General features: G+C 41.4%; 1 protein-coding gene across 1 annotated transcript in view; it reads left to right on the top strand.

Annotated features, from left to right (window-relative positions):
- The window catches only part of LOC135205676 (uncharacterized), a 141,733-nt gene that overhangs the window by 50,411 nt on the left and 66,914 nt on the right, over positions 1–24,408 (top strand). The window contains exons 5-7 of the mRNA XM_064236582.1: positions 1,768–3,292; positions 6,111–6,698; positions 6,817–6,936. Of these exons, the coding sequence (XP_064092652.1) occupies positions 1,768–3,292; positions 6,111–6,698; positions 6,817–6,936 (2,233 nt within the window). The remainder of the gene's footprint in view (positions 1–1,767; positions 3,293–6,110; positions 6,699–6,816; positions 6,937–24,408) is intronic.

Genomic DNA, 24,408 nt, shown 5'->3' with positions numbered 1-24,408 from the left:
TTTTGAATTTTTATTTTTATTTTTAGGTTTTCAAGCTTTTACTTCTATTAAATTAAATAACATTATATAATACAAATAATTCTCTCTCTCTCTCTCTCTCTCTCTCTCTCTCTCTCTCTCTCTCTCTCTCTCTCTCTCTCTCTCTCTCTCTGTCACTAGTTCGATTCTTGGGCATTCCATTGAGGTGTGAGAGATGTGTATTTCTGGTGATAGAAGTTCACTCTCTACATAGTTTGGAAGTCAGGTAAAGCCATTGGTCCCGTTGCTGAATAACCACTGGTTCCATGCAATGTAAAAACATTATACAAACAAACAGTATTAATAAATTAATACAGTGCACTGTGCTATGTCTTTATGTTGACGGCCGTTGACTGCAGATAGTTTGAAAACAACACTTGGGTGTCAATTCGTGTTGAATTGAAATTTTTGCGTTTTTTAAACATTTTGGAATATTTTCTAGCCCACATTAAATAAAGAACATGTTAATTGAGAGGTTACTGTACATGTATATTTATTAATATTTTCAAATAAGAGTAATGAGATTAAATAATTATAAAAGCAATATAGCTTCTTATAAAATTCAAATGTGATAGCATTTTAACGAAACAAAATATCCTTTTTATCTTTCGTATAACTCTAAGAGAAGCTCAAGCTAGAACTGTCAAATATGTCAACTTAATGATAGTAATTTTAATTTCATTTAAAAGTTAGCTTGAAAACTTTGGGAACATGCAGATCACAGTCATCTCTTTTGCCTTGGGGCATTGCCCATGTGTCCTTGGACTCATTTTCCTCTGATTCTATGGTGGTTGCAAGGAGAAAGTGTGTGTTGGACTGGCCTCCACACTTTCTCCCAGCTTCCTCCCCCTTCCAATGGAAGGAGCAGTGGACGAGCCGTCATGTGCAGGACTGGCGTGCATGCAGGTGATCTAGATGACTGAGTTATCCTGTCTTATAATCCAGTTTCAATTGTAGTAATAGATGCAAATCCTTCCTTCTCTCTAACAAGAGAAGAGAGGTACTGACTATGGATGGCTAGCCAGTTGGTTATCGTAGCCTTATGGTCACCAACACTATGGATTCATTCAAACCTTTTCAAATCAGGGATTTTGCTTACATTCCCTTAATTTGAAGTCCCCAGAATTCTGATGACATCCTATGATCAATAGATCATAGGTACAGTCTCCTTCCTTAGCTCTTTCTTGACCAGGAAGGTTAGCCTAACTACCAGTCAGTTCAGAGAATTACTTAGAATCTTCCCTCCAAAAGTAAGTCTCCCATATGTTTCCTAACTTAAAAACCCGAGGTCTTGACATAAAAGGCCCACCTCTTTTACCACCCTTCATTCTCTTACCTGGGGCAAAAGGTAAACTGATCAGAATGTATTCAGACTGGGTGGGTGTTACTTCCCCCCTTATTTACGTAACCGTTACCATAACCACCTTGCAAAAAGCTTAACGGCCAGATTCCATCTCGCTGAAAGCCGATTCCCATGTGTAAAGACCTAAGGTTTGTATGTTGGAGAAATGCAAATTATTTTAAAAATGTAATTTTTGCTTCTGACTGATTATTGTGTAAATGGGTGATGTCAGTCAAAACAGATGTTGATTGTACAAGTTTGTGTTGAATGGAGAACCTGGACTTTTTTAATGTTGATAATTCAGACATGAAATCCATCATATTAGATGCTGTATTCATGACTTATGACTATTTTGTTACTTTTAAAGTTTTAACTTTATTGTAGATATTGATCCTCTCTCTTTCTAGGTTAAGGTGGTATATGAAGATAACCTGAGCTCTCAAACAGTGATCTACAATATACAGAAGCACAGAAAAGAATTTGGAAAAAATACTTTGTGGATACTTCTGTCAGGTGTTTATACCTTTGTAGATGATGAAAAGGCAAAAAGTTGCAAGAATTGCAAAGAACCCTTAAGGCTTATGAAACTCAATCACAACCCCATGGTAGATTACTTGCTGCAGTTGTGCCGGGTAACTTGTGACACTGTTCAATATCGTTTAGGTTCTGATGGGTTGATCACAACTGTTCCCCCTTTACCAGCCCTTTTGGCACTTACAGACAATTATAATACCCACAAAAAGTTGCATGATGCTGCAGATGGTTATAACCTCATTGCAGCCAAGACCAGTTATGAGAAGATGCGGAAGAAATACAATGCATTTTGCAGGTCATGGACAGAAAATGCTTGTGAGAGGAACAAATCATGGATAAGTGTCGAAGCCTTTCAGGAGTATATGAACAGAGGAGAGGCAAACTTGTTTCCTATGTTTTCTAAAGATAGATATGAGACCAGATTGAAGAATTGGTTTGAGGCTATGGAGAAGTTTGTTAATTTGGTTTTGGAAACCACATTCCCAGGTGTGAGGGTTATTGAAAGTCTTTCCACGTCTCGTACTATGGACTCCACAAAAGAACCGCCGCCTCCAGGTGAACCTGAGAGTGATGATATGTTCAACAAAGTAGTTGTTGTAGGAAATACTTCATTTACAAAGGATCTGCAAGAGTTAACAAAAGACTTGAACATTGAGCATCTGAATGAAAACGTAGATTTTGATGAAGATGGTTTGAAATTCCTAAATGAACTACAGAATAAACATCCAAGTAGAACGCTGTGGGTTGTTCTGTCTGGAGTGTCAGAAGTTGCAGAGCCTCTTGAGTCAGGGCCACCAAAATGTAAAATATTGAATTGTAATGAACCAATTCCAGTGTTTGTCACAAAGAATGACAAATTAGGTGACCCAGATTTTAAGGATATGGAAATTGATCGCATGGTTAGTATCATAGTGAAAGAAGCCTTTGATTTTGCCACAATTGCCATAAAGAAATTGAAAGAAGGGTCAGGTATATTCTTAGCTCCTATCATGCCTTTGTGCGCAATCTGGTCTGGCCATGCCACTTCACATAGTCATGATGCTCTTCATAGGATGTACAAACGAGATCCTAATGTCCCCCATTTTATTGGGGGTTCCAGTGTTTGGATTAAGTGCGCCAAAGCCTTAGAGAGGAAATGGTTATACAAGATAGTTGGTAGCTTCAAGAGAGACTCTTATCCCTCTGAACTGATGAAGGAGTATAAACAGGAGAAACCTCCAGTTTTACAGTATGTAGAAGATGTTACTGTCCCTCAAGTGAAAGACGTGCAAAAAGCGTGGTCTAAGATGATGGCAAAACTGCTCCGATATTATTTGTTGGGCAGTAAATCAGAAGTTGTGTCAGAACCAGTTGTGAATCCAGTTCCTGCTAAAGGCCCTGTTACTCTTCACAGCCAGGGTGAGCATTGAAATTTTTATTTATGTAATGTTTATGTAAATGAGTAGTTTTCTGTATGGGTGCAGCTGTCTCCTTTCATGTATTTCTTATTTTAGAGTAAGAATAGCTTATGCTGACTTTAGTGTGCAATAAGATGTCCAAGTAATTTGTTTTTGAATATGTAATTGGAGTCAATAGGCCATATTTAGAAAATTAACATAATATAAAAGAATAAACAACTACAGTTGCATGTAGGACAGGCAGCAATGGAATATAAATATTTGGTTGTGCAAGCCCCTTCGTACTACATATATTTCATGAAGCTTGTAAGTCTATTATTTTTACTGAGTTTAATAGTAGGTATAACAAAAAAAAACAGTAAAAGTGAAATATGAACATCATTAACAAAAGTGTTTGTTTATTTATACAAGTCATGTGCCTGGATAATTTATTTAACCTGTGTTTCAGTAATGTTTAAATTTATATTGTATTTTTTTCTTCCTCTTTTTAAGCAAAGTTTTTATTTTAGTAACTTGGCCAGTAATTGCATAGCTATTAGTTTCGCTTATTTGGCAATTTAAAGGTTTGAAATTTGCTGGTCGTGCTAGTATGTTTTGGAGTAGATGACTTATCCCAGCCACTTTTGGGGGAAAGAGAGGTACAACCTACAAAAGAGCTTCAATTTGTTTCTGTTTGCTGATGTTTGAAGTCAAGTGGTTTGCAGCATTTTATTTTGGAATTCATTCTTTTCTGGTTGTTTTTCCTCATGGCAATTGGTGAAGTATTCCTTTCTTGGTAGCCTTCTGGCAAATTTGGTTAGTGATAGGTGCTTCTTTATTTAGACCTTATAATCAAATTAAGACTTTTCTCAATTTTAGGTATTGCAGCCTAAGCTTTGGTGCAATACCTAGAACTGGACACTATAATGCTAGTGAAGTGATGGTGGCACCAGTATATGCTATGACTGCACTTATCTTGATCACGTGTCCCCTCTGATACAAACTCAGGACAACTACAGTCCAACGTAAGTTCGTTCTATGAGAAGCTGAAGTGCTTTCTGGCAGGAGGAAAAATAGAGCTGTCTGTCTGGCTAGATAGCCTGGTATTTTCCTAGAAACCAGAATCCCAGATCAGTTTTAACCCAAGAATGCATGAAAAGTATGCACTTCACCCTCAGATTAGAACATCTTACCATTTACACTAATGGACTTTATCTTCAGAGAGAGTCAGATTTAAACTTTAATTCAAGAGAAGCATTTATCCCTCCTTTTAACAAAAGCTGAAGACATTACAATCTCTACCTCGTAGCTTTCAAGCGATACATATCTCGTATGTCCATGCAACATTCGACCAACTGGTAGTATGATTGCTCTTCAATTCTCATGATTTTGAGACTTCAAAAAAAAAAAAAAAAAAAAAAAAAAAAAAAAAAAAAAAAAAAAAAAAAAGGTGTTGAAAATTAGGCAGTACCTAGAAAATTTTCATTACCGGCATGGTATCGTGGAAGGAAGCATAGGATTCCCTTCACCTTGTAGTGAAGGGTTGAACTTTGGGGAGTCAGGAGGGCACAGTGGACCAAAGCACCCAACACCTTTAGTGGATGGGTTGTTGTTTTTACCTCTGTGTGATATCATAATCTGGTCATTTTTATTATGGTACTGTGACCGGGACAAGGGCAAATTGTCATCCTTGTGAGTAATTGGAATCATCCTTGCTACAAGGCTCCCCGTTAAGTAGAGGCGACCCTCGGCTTTACTGCCGCTCCGCTACAGGTTGAGTTGAGCACCAACCAGAGGCAGCCTCTACTGCAAGCTTTCTTGACTAACAAGGAATAACAAGCATTTTTTCAGTGCTAGCAGCTTCTCTATTTTCAATACATTACATGATCATGTTTTGAGTAGAATAAGGTTGATTAATAATGACGTTTTTATAATAAAACAGTTTTAATTATGCTCACCCAGTCATTGCATGATCAGAGCCCTCCCTCCCTCCCTGCTGATGAGCATAAGCATAAAGGGAACGAGCTAGTATGCTGTGTCGTTCCTAACCCCCATGCTAGGGGCTAAGACTGGGGTCACCTACACATTATCGGTGTCGCTACCACAAAATGTTAATCTAAAGTGCTATGAATAAGTGAAAGAAATATAGGCAGTGCCCAGGTATTTTTGTTGTTGGGGGGGGGGGGGGGGGAGTTGTTCCATTCTTGGTTGCGTGTTGATAAGCGAAAGCTACTGTTAACCTAAGCTCGGCAATTTATGGCGCCTTTGTTAGGTATGTTAGGAAGCCATAACTGATTATCAGTACTTTATGGCGCTGTCAATCGCCAATTTTATGGCACTAGACAAGCCCCATAAAACCAGATCACCGTTAACTGAGTTTGTCAATAACCAGGGACTACCTGTAACTATGTAATTAGTACTGGGTAAGTATAATTAAAACACTTTTTTTTATTATAAAAACTTCATATTTATATATACATGATCAGAGCCTTTGCACTGGACGTAGAGGCATAAACAAATTGATTGATTTTTTTTTTTTTTTTTTTTTTTTTTTTTTTTTTTTTTTTTTTTTTTTTTTTTTTTTTTTTTTTTTTTTTTTTTTTAAGTTGTTACATGTTTCCCCCAAAAATGGACACAACAGATCATCTACCCCAAACCATACTAGCACGACCTGCGAATTTCAGCATTTTAACTGCTAAACAAATGAAACTAATAGCTATGTAACTATTGAGTAAGTATATATAAAACTTTATTTTATTATTAAAATGTCATGTTAATGTACAGGATTAAGTTAGTCTGTCTTATACTTTGTTTTATTCTATTGAATTAATTCTCTGCAGGAGCCGACTTTGGACCCCCTGGTGTTGGCACAGAGGCTGTTGTACTTATGGATCCCCAAACTCAGGTGAATGGGGCAACCCCTGGTGTGATAGAAACATTCCCTCATTGTGCTGCTCCAGTTGGATATTCAGACATGTTGATTAGTCCTCAGTACCCAGCACTTCCAGCACAGCCTCTTCCAGTTGTTGTTGCTGCTGCTCCTCAGCCAATCACAGCTTTTCAAGGTGCCATTGCCTATCCAGGACCTACTCAACAAGGCATTCCTTTTCAAGGGTTTCCTGGGCCCCAATCTCATGATCCCTACTTTACTGGTTGGCCAGCCCCAGTCAACCCAACCATAGCAGCAGCATCAGTGCCCGCCTTTGTGCCTTCAGTTTCAGTTGCACCAGTGTCTGAAGCATCACCTGCTGTTGCAGGGAGTTGCACCATCCAAGCACCACCTAAATTAAAAACAGCAATGAAAGGACACCTTGTCATTCAAAATCTGGAGACAGATATGAATGAGAGTCAAGCTAGAACACTCTTGCAAGAATTTGGAGAGCTGGGAGAAATGAAATGGCCTCTAAACCAAAAGGATCAGCCTGCACGTAAGTAATTAAAAGTAAAATAGAAATGTTTATTGTGTCTTATATTGATACTGGTAAAGTATAGAAATATTTTTAAATAATTAATTTTTTGAGACTTAATTAAAGGTTTTATTTTTAGGATTTCTCATGATCAATTACAAGCAACGAAAACATGCTGAGAGGGCTGAACGTATTCTCAATTATCTCAAAGTTTTTGGTGACAATTCTGTAGTGAAACTAATTGGTGGAGACAAAAAAGGTATGGCATTAAAGTTAATTTTATTTTTATTTCTTTACTGATTATATTCTTTGTTATTTTGAAGTTTATGTAAAATTGAATTGGATCTGTACTAGTGTTGATATTTTACCATTACAGTTAGAGATACATTGGGTAGGAAAACACCATATTTGGAGATAAAGCACTGAAAAAGTATCTTGCACATGCTGTAGGTTATAAATGTTTAATTAAAAAAACACTGAGTTTCAGCTTTTATGTTATATTGGGGGGGTTACCATAATCAGAGTCCCTTCCATGGCAGATTATTGACTATTTATTGCAGTGTGCCTTTAGTCAGTGCTGCATTGATTTTTGTGATTTACTCAGTTTTTCAAGCCAGCCTCTGTTGGCCTTAAATTCTCTAACAGCAGTGCTTGTTGTAGGCATTTTCTCACTGAAATCCAAATTCAGCTTCCTCCAACACTTTAATTCTATGGTGTTTCTTGCCCTTTTTACAGAAGGGAACTTGAAACTTTCTGTGGTCTCATGATGGCTTATTTAGCCTATTTAGCTTATTTAGCACTTATAAAGCACAAACACATAAGTTGAAGGGGTCGCGAAAGACGACGGACCGGGCCCTGGATGAAGCGTTTCCGAGCGTACAAAAACCCAGGAAACGTACAATAACCGAGACAAAATTTTTGTTGAAGAAAGTCTATGAAAAGAGAGGTGTATGAAAACCAAGGTGTATGAAAACCAAGGTTTGATTGTATCACTAATCATGTCCACCCAATGAAGTGGCCTGAAGAACCAGACTTAAATTTCCCTGATCCAACCCTCTGTCAGGTGGTCATTGTGATTATGGCAAAGAACCATTTGCTTTCGTAATTTAGTTACCTGGCTCACGTGCAAATTAAAGATGTCAGAGAACCACAAGAGTAGTATTAAAACCCACTTCATATCTGGCACCTCCAGATCAATAATTTTTTTTTTTTTTTTTTTTTTTTTTTTTTTTTTTTTTTTTTTTTTTTTTTTGTTTTTTTTTTTTTTTTTTTTTTTTTTTTTTTTTTTTTTTTTAAATGCTTGTTCTTTTATGTCGTTGATTTCTCATTCTTCTATCTTACTTTCCACCCTCTTATCAATTGTTTAATAGTTCAGCTGTGTGCACTGTCAGGCATTTTTACTGTCTATATCCGTTTCAGGGATGAATGACATCACAGGTTCTACGTTTGGTCTTTAGCTTGTGTGTGTATGTGTGTGTCAGAAGGCTGGGTACTTTGGGAGGAGAACTATTTACAGAAGATTCACTGGTGTTGCTCTGGATGGTGGGTGGCCAGGGAGAGTTTTTCCCTTGGGGGGGGGAGGGGGGAGGGGGGTGGAGAAGCATGTTATTTACTTTTACTCTGCTTCCACATTTTATAAAAGGATATCCATGCTGTGCTGTGACATGTAATGAAATACTACTCAAGGGTTTACAGAGCTGTTGTCTGGTTATCAGTGGCTTAGGCTGTGCCGAGACCACCTCATTAAATACAATCATAACAAATATGCATATTTTCCTTGGCTCTTTTAAAAAAGGTGTCCTTAATTCTCTGTATCCAATAATATATGAAATCTTATATTACTATAGTATCATAAAATACAAGCAAACCAATCATGTTTTGGTTTGGAAACATCAACTGAGGGCGGAGATAAGATTTTGACATATTTAACTCAATTCAGAGTGATTTTCTTGCTTCTGTTTAGAGTAAATTAATCTATAGAAACTATATTCATATGTGACAAGGTTATTTTTTGTTATATGAAGTGTTAAAGTTGAAACATGATTTAAATAAGTTGTTGTGAATTTAGTTTTTTTTTTTTAATAGATGGTGCTGTTTTCTGGTTATCAGTACTTAGTCTAAGCGCCGAGAGAGCCTCATAAAATACAAATAATGAATGTGCATCTTTTCCTTCTCTTAAAAAGTTATGCTTTATTTCACTGTATTCAATGATACTGTATGTAGTCTCATAATACTATAGTATTATATTATTATTATTATTATTATTATTATTATTATAAAAGATTAGTTTATCCAGACCTCTGAGCCTTACAACGATCAATATTTTGGTTTGGAAAAATCTGCTAAGGGCAGAAGCAGGTTTATTTCGTCCTATTTAACTAATTTCAGAGCAATTTTCTTGCTTTTATTTAGTGTAATAGATCTCTAAAACTATTTACCGTATATACTTGCATTTCGTGACTTGAAGCCGCAATTTTGGTGCTAATTTTAAGGGGGTCACATCTTACATGAGATATAAGATTCAAGCATGTAATAATCATATATTAGTATTGTATGATAAAATACAAACATAATGGATATGCATCTTTTCCATGGATCTGTTAAAAAGTAATGTTTGTTCATGAAACTTACCTGACATATATATAGCTGTATTCTCCGAAGTCCAAAAGTATTTCAAAACTCCTGGCACACGCAGTGGGTGGCCAGGTGGTTAGTACCCATTCCCGCCGCTGGGAGGCGGATATCAGGAACCATTCCCATTTTCTATTCAGATTTTTCTCTGTCGCCGGTGCTGTAAACAACTGTTTCCAGTACCTCCGCCTAGGATTTTGAAAACTTATTTGCCTTGAGTATCCTGATTAACTTTTGGTTTTTTGGACTGGATTGTTGGCTTGGCATACACGATTGGTTTGATTTGGATTTTGGCTTTGACTTTTCTTTAATAAGATGTCTGGATCTAGTTCTACTAGTTTCAGGGTGTGTTGTGTGGAAGAATGTAAGGTGAGGCACGAAATGTCGAGGTCATGTGTGTTTGTTGAACGATAGATGCATCGAGTGTGAGGAATTGACAGATTTTGAGTGGAAGGCGTACGATTCTTATATATGAAAGCTTGAGCGTGATAGAATCAGGAGGTCTTCCTCCAGGAGTGCTTCTATGAATAGAAGTGAGGGTAATGTTGTATCTCCATCGAACCCCCCTGTAGATTTCATTGAACCTAACCCTGTAGTGTTTCCTTCGGGCAATCAGGAGGTGTCTACAGAAGGAAACTTGCTCTCTACGATCATGAAGTCTATTCGTGCCCTGGAGTCAAAAGTGCTCGCGCTACAATCGGATGTGTTGAAGTGCAATGAAAGTGTTGGTGCATCTAGTGTTGTGGAGGGGGCGTCAGATCGGTCCCATAATGCCTCCAGGTCTAGACCTCTGTCGGACTCCCAGGACTTAGGGAGTGGGCAAGTCGAAAGCTGGAGGGTTACGGGAACTAAAAACCGGTCTGACGTTCCTTCGGCAGAACCTGTGGACGCTTCCCAGGCTGCCAAGGATCGTACGTGTGCACGAATCCTTAGAGAATGTTTCTCATCCTCCGAGGCGTCCTCCCCTAACCGGGGTTGGAGCACTCAGAGAGCCTCTCGCAAGGAGAGCGGCAAGGGCGCAAGATGTCGCACAGGCGGCCGTCGTCCTTGTTGCCCTCTTAAGAGAGGTTATAGAGAAGAGGACGCTTCACGTCCTCCCTCTCAACCTTCTTTTCAATCATCACCTGAATATTTTGAAGCCTTCCCACCACAGAAAAGGACCAGGACTTCATCGGAGGAGGACGCTTTTGAGCGCCCAAGTCGCTCTAAATTTGTCCCTGAGACGAAGGAGAAGGCATCCCCTCGCCTGTCCTCTTGCCCAGAAATCTTCTCCGTCAAGGGAGATACTTATGAATATGCAAAAACAGTTGGCGTCCTATTTTGCAAAGAGAGAGGCAGAACCCTGTTGTCGGAGGAAGGACTGGTGACTGCCTGTCAAGAGAACCAGGCAGTCCCCTGCTCCTTCTCCTCGTTCGTCGGCCTCTTCGTCACCTTCTAGCAGCCGACTCATTCGAGAACGTGATAGCGTTCCTTTTGAGAGAGCATCTAGGAGAGACGGACATGACAAAGACATAAGTTGTCGCACAGGCGGCCGTCGTCTTTGTCAAGAGGTCGTGAACGTCCAGAAGTCTCCGACTGACGATCATCGATCGAAGTTTGCCACTCGTGCACGTCAAGATCAGAGCAAGGCTCGCCAAAAACAAGACCCTCGTAAGGACGTCTCTGAATATGCATGACGTTTTATGCACGTTAGACGTCCTGTACATCTAGACGTTAATGAAGATAATGTTAATGACGCTCGACGTCCTGCTTTTCGTGACGTTAATCAGGACGCTTTTGAGGAAGCTTCCAACGACATTCGACGTCCTGCTCATCGAAGCGCTCGCCAGGACGCTCGTGAAGACGCTTCAGAGGACGCTCGGCGTCCTACGCATCGGGACGCTCTCCAGGACGCCTTGGAAGATTATATAAGTCCGAAGTGTCATGAAGCTAAGAATGATGGACGCCCTATGTATAAAGATGATACTCTTCAGGATGTTCCGCAGGATTTTACCTTCCAGGAACTTAGTGTCGAAGTTAGCGGTGAAACAGAAACAAATTTCTACTTCTAACCCTACTTCAGACAGAGGCACCCTCTTGCGAACAGGGCCTCAGGGATTAATTACATCACGGTCTTTGAAGGACGCTTCTGCTACTGCTAGAGAAGAAGGAGAATCGTCTAGTGATTCGCGTCCTGCGGACGATGAAGAGCCGACGTCATCCACCTCGGATTATAAGACGTTGACTCGCCTTCTAAAAAACTTGTTCCCAGATAAGTTTCAGGCACCGGTTCCTTGCTCTCCGCCTTAACAGTTGGCCTCATCGAAGACCAGGAAAGCACCTGGCTTCGTTAAAATGGCCACTTCGCTCTCTGCAAAGAGAGCATTTAAAAGAATCCAAGATTGGATGGACTCCAGGAAGGCGAAAGGCAACACTTCCTTTGCTCTTCCTCCATCGAGACTAAGCGGGAGAGCAGGAATCTGGTACGAAACGGGAGAGGAAGCGGGATTGAAAGCTCCATCTTCCTCCCAAGGGGACTTCGCTAACTTGGTTGACGCTCCGAGGAGGTCGTACCTTTCATCGGCAAAAGTTTCCTGGACCATGTCGGAAATTGATCACCATCTGAAAGGGATCTTCAGGACTTTGGAAGTATTTAACTTCCTGGATTGGTGCTTGGGGGCCCTGGACTTACAATCCAGAAGCCCAGACTCGATTTCATTGGAAGAGTTATCCAGCGTGTTAGCATGTATGGATAGAAGGCAGTAAGGGATGGCTCTGATGAACTGGCATCCCATTTCGCTACTGGACTCCTAAAGAAAAGAGCTCTATACTGCAGTTTTGCAGCGAAATCAGTCTCTCCTGCGCAGAAGGCAGAATTGTTGTTCGCCCCTTTTTCGACACGTTTTCCCTTAGTCCATGATAAAAGATCTGTCAGTTAACCTGCAGGAAAAGGCGACGCAGGACCTCTTGACCCAGTCTTCCAGACGTCCTACAGCCCAGGCTTCTACCTCAGCCACACAAGCCCCCAAGAAGAAGTTTAGGCCCTTTCGTGGAGCACCTTCCTCGAGAGCTTTTCCTCGAGGAAGGGGGTTCTCTAGAGGCAAGGTCTCTTCAAAAGCCAGAGGAAAAAAATGTTATTGTTATAATACAATTAAGTTTGTTCATACTTACCTGGCAGATATATATATAGCTGTATTTTCTGAAGTCCGACAGAATTTAAAAATTCGCGGCACACGCAGTGGGCGGCCAGGTGGTAGTACCCATTCCCGCCGCTGGGAGGCGGATATCAGGAACTATTCCCATTTTCTATTCATATTTTATCAGTGCCACTGTCTCCTGAGGGGAGGTGGGTGGGCACTTTAATTATATATATCTGCCAGGTAAGTATGAACAAACTTAATTGTATTATAACAATAACATTTTGTTCATGAAACTTACCTGACAGATATATATATAGCTGAATCCCACCTTCGGATGGTGGGAAGAGACAGAATAGGATTTTTGGGAAACTAAATTAAGTAGATGATATACATCTTGGTTCCTGACCTGTTAGCATAGCCGACTTCGTGATTACTGTCACCAAAGTCTGCTTCTGCGTTACTAGAGTTGCCAGCGAGGTAGAGACCTGTAATGCTGGTGCGCTCTAGATGATCTGTCAACGGGGGCGTGACCACAATGTGACTAGACCATATGACCATACTTCTGAGGGCACCGAAGCTAAAACCACCACCTGACCTAACCTATCAAAGTTAGTTCCATAACTTCTAGGCTAAAGAAAAGGAACGCGCCTCAAGCGACCAACCCTTCAAAGTTAAAAGCACACCTATCCCTTTTCTATAGGATAGGATTCGTGTTGCTTCTTGCACCCAATAATATATCTACGGATATGTATGGTCCTAGCGACTTACGGATCTGAAAATTGTCGTCTTCACATCCCGTCGGGAGTGTGAAGCGAACACAGAGTTGCTTCGCTAAAGCGTGGCACTCAGGATGTTACTGAGTGTCATGCTCTGTTGAAATGCTTCCGAGGCCGCGCCCTCACCTCTTGAGCATTCATATTAAGAAAAAATCTCAAATCTTTATGCAAACATAATGAATGAAACCTCTTAAAAGAACTCCTTGGCTATAATGCCAGGGTGTTCTTGGACATAACCAGTCTGGTCTTTTTACGGAACACCGCAGATTGTCGGGAGTGTGAAGCGAACCCAGAGTTGCTTCGCAAAAGCGTGGCACTCAGGATGTTACTGAGTGTCATGCTCTGTTGAAATGCTTCCGAGGCCGCACCCTCACCTCTTGAGCATTGATATTAAGAAAAAAATCTCAAATCTTTATGCAAAACATAATGAATGAGACCTCTTAAAAGAACTCCTGGCTATCATGCCAGGGTGTTCTTGGACATGAACTAGTCTGGTCTTTTTACGGAACACCGCAGATTGTCTGTTGACCTTGACTTTCTATAGTTTTATCAAGATAAAACTTGAGAGACCCTACAGGGCACAGGACTCTAATGCCCTTGCCCAATAATTTGTGCCATACCCTTGGTCTCCAAGCCTTCGGGTCAATGGTTAGACAGGTTTTCGTTCTTATCAAGAACGGAAGGCTTAGCGGACAGACCGCATTATGTCCTTTAAAGCCAAAACCTCTGATGATGGCTAAAACCTCACTAAACCCTCCTTGCCGTGGCTAGAGCGGTTAGAATATTAGCCTTTCTGGTCACGTGTATTAAGTTCGCAGAAAGGATAGGTTCGAAATGCTTTTGGCATCAGAAACTCAGACTACGTCTAAGTTCCATGCCGGAACCTTTGATCCAGAGAATTTCAAGATCTCCACAGACCTCAAAGATCGTGAAGCTTTGTGTTTGACAGAACCGAATCTCTGAGCCTAGAGGCCGTCAACAACATATATGCATATTCTACAATAGTTAGGACTTCTATCTTATCTCATACTTCATACGGAAAGATAGAACCATAACGAAATTCACAGAGGTCGAGGTGGAGGAACAGTCATTTCCCTTCACTATCTCCAGAAACGGCCCCCTCCGATTGAAAACTGAAAATAGGGCAGACTGCTTTGCCTTGGCCAAGAGACTGCCATTAATCTTGAAGCTCTTATCGCTTCTCGATAGTCTGAACGCCTTCAGAGTCAGAGAGGAGAGATATTAGATACTTCACTAAGTGACGATGTTAGATTACACAGATTCTCTCGGAAGGGTCTTTGGACAATTCTCTGAATTACCTGACCTCTGTGAATCCAACCTCTTAGAGGCCAACATGTGGCGACTAAAGCTAATCCTCTAGGGATCATGAATAAGGGAACAACTTAAGAGGAAGCTCCTTCGTCTTCAATATTACGAAAAACTTAACGAAAGGACGCCCTCAGTCTCTCCTCACTTTCGACATACTTCTAAGTGAGGATTACTCAGACGTCAGTAGTTGTTGCCTTCGATCGAGAAGACCCGCACGGACGTGCACTAGTTTAACGAACCTCTTGAGGATCGTTACGTTCCGTGCCCAAGCCCATAACCAATTCTCTTTTCTCGAGCTATGAGTAGAGCTGAGAAATTATCGAGATGATTGGGCCACTCGATCCAAACTCACCCTTCGAGGAACTGGAGAGCCGACCAATTTGGCTTCCAATTCTTTCAGACAATGTGCCAGAACATCTGTTCTCTGTTCGGATGTCTGGCACCCTCTCGCTATCACCCGAGGTGATCCTCAAGCCGTTGAGAGAAAATTAGAATTACAAGATCTTTGATGTTATTCCAATTTCTTTGTGAGGAAAATTTGTAGAGGTCTGAATTGCTGTTTATTCAGGGAAAACAAGCTTCTCCAGCGAGGAAATGGTCCCCAGCAAACTCATCCATTCCCTCACTCAGCCTGCTTCCTTCCCTAAATAAGGCTGCGCTTTGCATAAGCAGGAGAGCATTATTATAGTGCTATGCCGCGGTAGATTCGTACAGAATGTTACCGGTGCGGTAAACCCGAACACCTAACAAGTATAAGAGATATCTTGTTGAAAGTTTTTCTAAGTAAACGGCAGGTATGATCATTCAAGATTACTAGAAATTTCCTCAACCCGAGGCTAAAATCCATGATTGTAGGGCAGAGAGACGGTTTATTCAGCCATTCCCGCAAGGGAAGAGAGGACGTAAACCAACAGCGCATGACACCGAGCTAGCCGGTACTGCGTAGATCACAGTAACAGCAGCCTTGATCATCGTCTCGCACTATGTGCCTGAGTTGCCAGCTACTCCTTTTACGAAGGGATAGGTATGAAATTATCTTTGCGCCAAAGGAAACTCTCAAGCAGGCATATTTAAACGAAACAAAATTCGCTAAATACAGAAGCTGAGTTGATGTTGCAGTTCAATTAGAATACTTCTCGTCTAAGTCGCAATCCGTAGAATAACTAGGATATGCGCCTACCCCTCGGACAATTCAACTGCTTAGTAGAATCATGTCGCGAGGTTAATATACGTAGTATATTTATAGTATTCTGAACAACGATCTCCATCCTAAATTCTTTCCTTCAAGAAAACAAAATAAGGATTGGAGATCGACCCCTTCGATCTCTATCAAAAAGAGTGAAGGAGAAGTCTTCCTCGAAGGAAAGCTTCAATGGTGAACAGAATACTATCTGCCTGAGTTGCCAGCTACTCCCTTTACGAGGAATAGTATGATATTATCGAGCAAAAGGGAAACTCTCAAGCAGGCCTATTTAAACGAAACAGAATTCGCTAAATACAGAAGCTGAGTTGGTGTTGTCGTAACAATACCTGAAGAGTTGTTCTTACTCTTACTCTTGGAAGGTTGAAGGGAGTGTCAAATAAATACATTAGAACAACAGTTCTTTCGGCTTCTATCCGCAGAGGTAAATACGATATGTGATATGACTCGACCCATGCGTCAGCAAAATGACGCAAAGATAAACTACGTAAGTATTGTAGTAATTTGAACATCGAATTCTCTACTACATCTTTCTGGACGAGGAAGAGAGAAAGAAAGAAAGGAAAACGACTGTCCACAGTTCTAATGAACGAGACTTTTAAAAGAACTCCTTGACTCTTTGCCAAGACTCTTTTCCAAGAAAAGGGAGTAACATTCGAATAGAGATCATCAAGAGAGAACCGAGGATCGAAAAAGACCGTTCAATGTTCTTATGATATTGGACAAAAGACTTCCTGGATAGTCTACAAGTCTTTCTCTTAAACCCCGGATGAGCCTCTGAAAATGAATGAGAGCTCTCCTCCGAAATTTGTTAATGAGTTTATCCGCTTAAACGATAAAAACTTTAAAATCTATGTCGATGAGAACTACCCCATTTATGAGGGGTCCCCCACTTAAATGACAATGGGGAAAACGTCCTGACTTGACAAAACTATTAGCACTTTGCTAATAGGGGAAAACCCTTTAACATGACCGAAAGTCACCAGGAATCCGAGTATATAATCTTCCCGATTCTCAAAGAAATCGATGAAGAGGAAAGAGGGCGATCGAAGAAAAAATTCGGGTATGTCTCTCCGCTAAACTCCGAATCCTTTTAAAAATTTCTGTAAAGAAATGTCCTCAACAGCAAATAAGACGCCTTCAACAAGTCTTTTCTCTCGCAAAGCGTCCTGCCGAGCTTCCACCGAAGCGTCCTGGCGAATGTCCACAAAAGCGTCCTGCTGAGCGTCCTCAAAAGCGTCCTGCTGAGCGTCCTCAAAAGCGTCCTGCCGAGCGTCCATCAAAAGCGGTCCTTGCTTAGCGTCCTTCCTGGGAAAGTGTTCATGCTGAGCGTCCTCAAAAAACGATTCCTGTGTAGCTACGAGCGTTGTCTGAGCAGAGAACACCAAGTCTTCTAACGACGTTTCAGAGAGGAACTCGTTGAGCGCCTTGATGCATGCAAGGCCGCCAAGAGGCGTCCTGGCGAGCGACCTTGCCAACATCTCAATGTTATGACGAACCGCGTTTTGCGTATGACATTGAATATTTTTAAGGGACGTCCTCATGCGAGTCTCCATGGAGAGCCGCACGCTGCTCCTGAAGAGTGTGAACACTAAAGGAAGACGTATGGCTTTCGTCTTCCGCAAGGTGCTTGCTGAGCGTCCTGGAGAATGTCTCTACTTTTAGGACGTCGAGCACCTCCAAAAGCTTCCTCACGTCTAAATTGCCCTTCTTATGCCGACCAGAGACATAAGTTGTTTGACTGTGCCAAAGCAGCTTGCCGGCCGTCAAACTTATCAGCTTGCTTTATCGAAGTAAAGCGAACGTTACATAACGTATACGGAGCGCAATGAGGAGAGGAGACGAATACTGAGTTGCTCCTCCAAAAGGTGGAATCAAGAATGTCCTTGATTACCAAATTCTTTTGGAATGCTAGCGAGGTTGAAACAGCTCTAACTTCATTGAGCGTTCACTCGCAGGAGGCTCAAAATCACTCTTCTGGCAAGATGAATGAACATCCTTAATAATGTATAAGTGATATATACAATGAGCGTTCATATACATGAGCGTTCAACTCGCCAGGAGGCTCAAATCACTCTTTTTTTCTGGCAACCGATGAATGAGCCGTCCTTAATAATGGTATACATGATGTATACATGAGCGGTCACTCGCAGGAGGCTCAAATCACTCTTCTGGCAAGATGAATGAGCCTCCTTAATAATGTATAAATGATATATACATGAGCGTTCTCGCAGGAGGCTCAAATCACTCTTCTGGCAAGATGAATGAGCCTCCTTAAATGTCCCTTAGGAAAAGAGCCAGTGCATTCTTCTAAAAGGGAAAATGTGGTCTGCTTTACTCTTTCATCCTCTCGTGACGAGAGAGAGGACGTGAAGCGGTCCTCTTCTCTAAAGCTTCTTTAGGGGGCGCGAGTCCTTCCGAGAACTCCAACCCCTGTGTGGGGAGGACGCCTCGGAGGACGAGAAGCAATCCTTCAAGATTCGTGCACGTGCACGATCTTTAGCAGCCTGGGAAGAGTCAACAGGTTCTGCCGAAGGGACGCCAGATCGGTGGGGAGCCCCCGTAACCCTCTTGCGGCTTTCGACATGCCCTCTCCCTGAGTCCTGGGAGTCCGACAGAGGTCCAGGCCTAGAGGCATTATGGGGCCGATCTGACGCCCCCTCCACAACACAAGGGGCCACTACACTTCACAACACTGATTGGAGAGCGAGCACTTTAGTCTAAGATTACTTGATGTAATCCTTTAGCAGACACTTCTTCTAGGCTCGTAAGCCATACCACAGGGTTAGGCAAAATAAAATCTACAGGAGGTTAGAAGGTTCATTATTTCTAACTTCTGTTTACTGTGGAGGAAAACTCCTGATTCTAACACGTTCTAAAATGCGTAAATGAATCCTCCTTCTTCCGTAATCAGTCACACATTACACTAATTACCTTATGCAAAGAAAACATGTAAACGTCATATATACTAAGCGAGTGTCTACCGAAAGTTCCGGTAGCCTCACCTTACCATGCAGACAACAAAGTCTGAAACTAGGCTAACTAGCTTCAGACATCAAATGCAATGAAAAAATTTACGATAGCGTATGCCTAGCCACAAATCCAAGTTAATAATCGAAAGAATAATTAGGATACTTAAGTGGCTAATGAAGTTTCAAAATCCTAGGCGGAGGTCTGTAAACAGTTGTTTACCGACCGGCGACAGAAAAAAATATGAATAGAAAATGGGAATAGTTCCTGATATCCGCCTCCCAGCGGCGGGAATGGGTACTACCACCTGGCCGCCCACTGCGTGTGCCGCGAATTTTTAAATTCTGTCGGACTTCAGAAAATACAGCTATATATATATCTGTCAGGTAAGTTTCATGAACAAATTGACATTTCTGCCCTTCAGGCACCTGTCGGAGCGAGACTCACATTTTTTGCTCATGCTTGGGGAATAAGAGGGTCGAACACCTGGTCCCTTGATATAATCGAGAGAGGATACAAGATCCCTTTCCTCTAGACACCTCCATTGAGCACGAAGCCCATAGACCTGTAGCCCTCATACCAGCCGGAGAAGCAACAGATATTGCTCTACCTTTTAGATCAGATGTTAGAGAAGAGAGCCGTAGAAGAAGTGCTAACGTTAGATTCCCCAGGCTTCTACAACAGGTTGTTCCTGGTTCCGAAGCAGTCTGGGGGATGGAGACCTGTCCTAGATGTCAGCAGGCTGAACTTTTTCGTGAGAAAAGAAAAGTTCAGGATGGAAACGTCCCAGTCTGTACTAGGGGCTTCAAGACCAGGAGACTGGATGGTGTCATTGGATCTCCAAGACGCATACTTCCACGTCCCGATTCATCCTCAATCAAGAAAGTTCCTGAGGTTCGTCTTGAAGGGGCAGGTCTTCCAGTTCAAGGCTCTATGCTTTGGACTAAGTACGGCGCCGATGGTATCCACTCTTCTCATGCGAAATGAGGCGAAATGGCTTCACCTATCAAAAATAAGGTTCTCGCTCTACCTGGACGACTGGCTAATCAGATCGTCTTCGGAATCAAGGTGTCCGGAGGACCTTCACACGACGTTACAGCTGACGAAGGCCCTAGGCCTACTAGTCAATTACGAAAAATCCCATCTGATCCCCACACAGTCCATCGTATATCTGGGGATTCAGATGGATTCAGTGGCTTTTCAAGCTTTTCCATCCCGGGAACGTCAGCAGAAATGCTTAGAAAAAGTGTCTGCTTTCTTAGAGAAGGAGACATGCTCGGCGAAGGAATGGATGAGTGTTGGGAACCATTTCCTCGCTGGAGAAGTTTGTTTCCTTGGGGAGGCTGCACCTCAGGCCACTCCAGTTTTTTCTAGCAGAAAACTGGAAAGACAAGCAAGATCTAGACATGACTTTGATAATTTCCCAATCGGTCAAGGATCATCTGAAGTGGTGGCAAGATCCAGTCAAACTGTCAGAAGGACTGTCCCTCAGCCTTATGAGCCCCAACCTATTGTTGTTCTCAGACGCACCCATGGCGGGCTGGGGAGCAACACTGGGCAAGGAGGAAGTGTGAAGCTATTCGGTTAGCTCTCTAATTCTTCGAGGAACGGGTGGTGGGCCGAGTTGTCCAGATCAACTCGGACAATACCACAGCTCTCGCATACATCAAAAAACAGGGGGGGACACACACTCGGTCCCTGTTCGAGAAAGCAAGAGAAATCCTCCTATGGGCGAAAGCTCGGAACATAGTAATCCTGACGAGGTTCGTTTTGAGAGTGCAAAATGTCCGGGCGGATCTTCTCAGCCGCCAACATCAACTGCTTGCCACAGAATGGACTCTTCACCTAGAGGTCTGCCAAGAGTTGTGGAAACTATGGGGACGCCCGCTAGTGGACCTCTTCGCAACCTCAAAAACGAAGAGGCTTCTTATTTATTGCTCTCCGGTTCTTGATCCGGGAGCGATAGCAATAGATGCCATCCTATGGGACTGGACGGGGATGGATGCTATGCCTTTCCCCCGTTCAAACTGTTAGGAGAGGTAATCAGGAAGTTTGCGGCGTCTCCGGGAGCGAGAATGACACTAATCGCCCCGTTTTGGCCTTCAAGCGACTGGTTCACGGAGGTCATATGTCTCCTAGTAGACTTCCCAAGGACCCTTCCAGAGAGAGCCGTTCTTCTCAGACAGCCCCACTTCGAGAGGTACCACAGAAACCTCTCCGCTCTGAGTCTGACTGCGTTCAGACTATCCAAAAGTTGGCCAGAGCGAGAGGTTTTTCAAGACCGGTGGCAAAAGCTATTGCCAACGCTAGAAGAGCTTCCTCTCGAGCAGTTTATCAATCTAAGTGGGCTGTCTTCAGGAAGTGGTGCAGGAAGAAAGGTATTTCCTCCTCCACGACCTCTGTGAGCCAGATCGCTGATTTTCTCCTGCATCTGAGAAATGTGGACAGGCTTGCGGTGCCCACGATCAAGGGATACAAAAGTATGTTGTCAGCTGTCTTCCGTCACAGAGGGTTAGACCTAACAAACAATAAAGACCTTCACGATCTTTTGAGGTCCTTTGAAACCTCAAAAGTACCGCAGCCTAAGGTCCCATCATGGAACTTAGACGTAGTTCTGAAGTTCCTAATGTCAAGTCCATTTGAACCTCTGCATGCTGCCTCGATGAAAGACGTTACAAGAAAGGCGATTTTCCTAACCGCTCTTGCCACAGCAAAGAGGGTTAGTGAAATTCAAGCCATAAATAGACATGTGGGCTTCAGAGGACACAATGCAGTGTGCTCCCTGAGCCCTTCCTTCTTAGCGAAGAACGAAAATCCATCTAACTCCTGGCCAAAGAGCTTTGAGATCAAGGGGTTAGCAGAGATCATTGGACGAGAGCCAGAGAGAGTCCTGTGCCCTGTCAGGGCTCTCAAGTTTTATTTGGGAAAAACTAGACTGTCGGGGTCCTTCAGAAAATCTGTGGTGTTCCGTTAAGAGACCAGACTTTCCAATGTCAAAAAACGCACTGGCATTCTTTTTACGAAGCACCATCAGGGAGGCCCATGCGTCCTGTCCAGATGGTGATCTGAAACTTTTGAAAGTAAAAGCCCATGAGGTAAGAGCTGTTGCAACCTCAATGGCGTTTCAAAAGAATATGGCACTCAGCGATATCCTAAGTGCTACATTTTGGCGAAGCAACTCTGTGTTCGCTTCACACTACCTGCGGGATGTGAAGACGGCATATGAGAACTGTGAGTCGCTAGGACCATACATATCCGCAGAAATATTATTGGGGGCAGGAAGCAGCACGAATCCTATCCTATAGAAAAGGGATAGGTGTGCTTTTAATTTTATTGTGTTGATTTACGGTTGAAGGGTCGGTCGCTTGAGGCACTTTCCCTTTCTTTAGCCTAGAAGTTATGGGACTAACTTTGATAGGTTAGGTCAGGTGGTGGTTTTTAGCTTCGTTGCACTCACAGTATGGTCAATATGGTCTAGTCGCATTGTGGTCACGCTCCCGTTGACAGATCATCTAGAACTCACCAGCTATACAGGTCACTACCTTGCTGGAGACTCTAGTAAAGCAGAAGCAGACTTGGGTAAGACAGTAATCACGAAGTCAGCTATGCTAACAGGTAAGGAACCAAGATGTCAATCATCTGCATGTATTTTGTTTCCTAAAATCCTTCTATTCTGTCCCTTCCTACCTCCAATGGTGGGATTCAGCTATATATATATCTGTCAGGTAAGTTTCATGAACAAAATGATATTGTCATGATACAATAAAGGTTGTTCATACTTACCTGGCAGATATATATAATTAAGTACCCACCCACCTCCCCTCAGGGGACAGTGGTATGAAAAATCTGAATAGAAAATGGGAATGGTTCCTGATATCTGCCCCCCAGCGGCGGGAATGGGTACTAACCACCTGGCCGCCCACTGCGTGTGCCAGGAGTTTTGAAATTCTGTCGGACTTCGGAGAATACAGCTATATATATATCTGCCAGGTAAGTATGAACAAACTATTGTATCATGACAATATCATTTTTACTTCAGTGCATCCAATACTATCATATGTATTTTCATATTACTATTTGTTTGTATTATAAAATACAAACATAACAATCAGTGTTTTGGTTTGGAAATCAGCTTAGGGCGATTGCGAGATTTGTTTTGCTGTGTCAAATCAGAGCGACTTTCTTGCTTCTAGTTAGCGCAAATGAATTTCAAGATACTCTATTTATATGAGACAAGGTTATTTTACATTATACAGTGTTTTCAAGTGGAAATATAACTTAAAAATGTATTGTTTGTGAATTAAATTTTGTTTTTGTTTTTGTTAGTAGATAGCGCTGAGGGCATGTTTAATGCATAAAAAAAATCCACAGATTCCGTTCGATATTTTCACTTTATCTCATCAGAATAGTATGAACTTTACATATTTATCTTTTATTGGAGTGAAAACAGTAAAATGTGTTCTTTTCATGCCCAATAGTTTCGATTAAAACTCGTTTCTCTCAATTTTTTGTTTACGGTTATGTTTGATGGTACTATTCCAAAGTTTGCGAAAGTTTCATCCACGTTGGCGATGCACGATAATAGTCGTTAGCGGATCAACATTCTATCCTCAACTTCAGCTAAAACTTAGATTAAATTTAGCATTATATGCCCTTGCCGATCTTCCATAGCGAGTAAGGATATAGTACTATTATCGTGCATCAGGATATAGTACTGTTATCGTGCATCAGCAACAAGGATATAACTCCATTAAACTTATGCTATCAAACAAAACTAGATAAAATAAAGAGAAAATCATTTTAATCAAAACTTCAGTTCGTGAAAGAACACATTTTACTGTTGTTTTCACGCAGATAAAAGATAAGTGATGTAACAGTAAAGTTCCTACTACAATGAAACGAAGTGAAAATAGCGAATGGAATCACGTAATATTTTTACACAATAAACATGACCACAATGCAATCTGTTAACGAAAAAAATACTTTAGTTCATGAGATGTATTAAATTCATATTTTGGCTTTAAAACATATTGTATAATGACAAATTACCTTTTCTCATATAAGTAAAGAATCTAGATATTTTACGCTAACCGGAAGAAACGCTATTCACTCCGAATTGAGTTGAATATGGAGAAATAAACTCGAACTCTTATGCGCCATCAGCTGATTTCCAAACCAAAACACTGACCGCTTTGTTAGTATTTTATGATGCAGTAATATGAGAATACATACAATATTATTGGGTATTGTAATGTATGCCTTTTAAAAAGAATTACAGAAAAGATGCATATTCATTGTGTTCTTATTTCATATATATGTAGCCATCAGTAGCCTGACATCGCTCTATTAGGTATGCCGATGTCGGTCCGAATCTGATTTATTTATTTATTTTATTTATTTATTTTTGTTTTTTTTCCTGTTATGTCATAGTCAGAATACATTGAAACTCCAAAATTGGCTTATATTAATAGATTACTAAATTATATTGTATATGTAGTATATAATATACTGAAGTCAGGCTACTGTATTCGTATATATACGATGTATGTACCATGATGATATTGTATACGCGAGGCTAACTTGTTAAATATTATTCAATTTCTCTTTGTACTGAATTATCATAAGCCAATGTGTATTGAACCTAGAGAATTAGCTGAAATTAATAATACTATGTCATTTATGTATAAAGTATGCTGTGTAGTGTA

Source organism: Macrobrachium nipponense, chromosome 24 (assembly GCF_015104395.2).
Source record: "Macrobrachium nipponense isolate FS-2020 chromosome 24, ASM1510439v2, whole genome shotgun sequence".
In the NCBI taxonomy this organism is placed as follows: domain Eukaryota; kingdom Metazoa; phylum Arthropoda; class Malacostraca; order Decapoda; family Palaemonidae; genus Macrobrachium; species Macrobrachium nipponense.
Note: the sequence above shows the minus strand (reverse complement) of the source record. Positions and strands in the feature narration are given on the sequence as shown.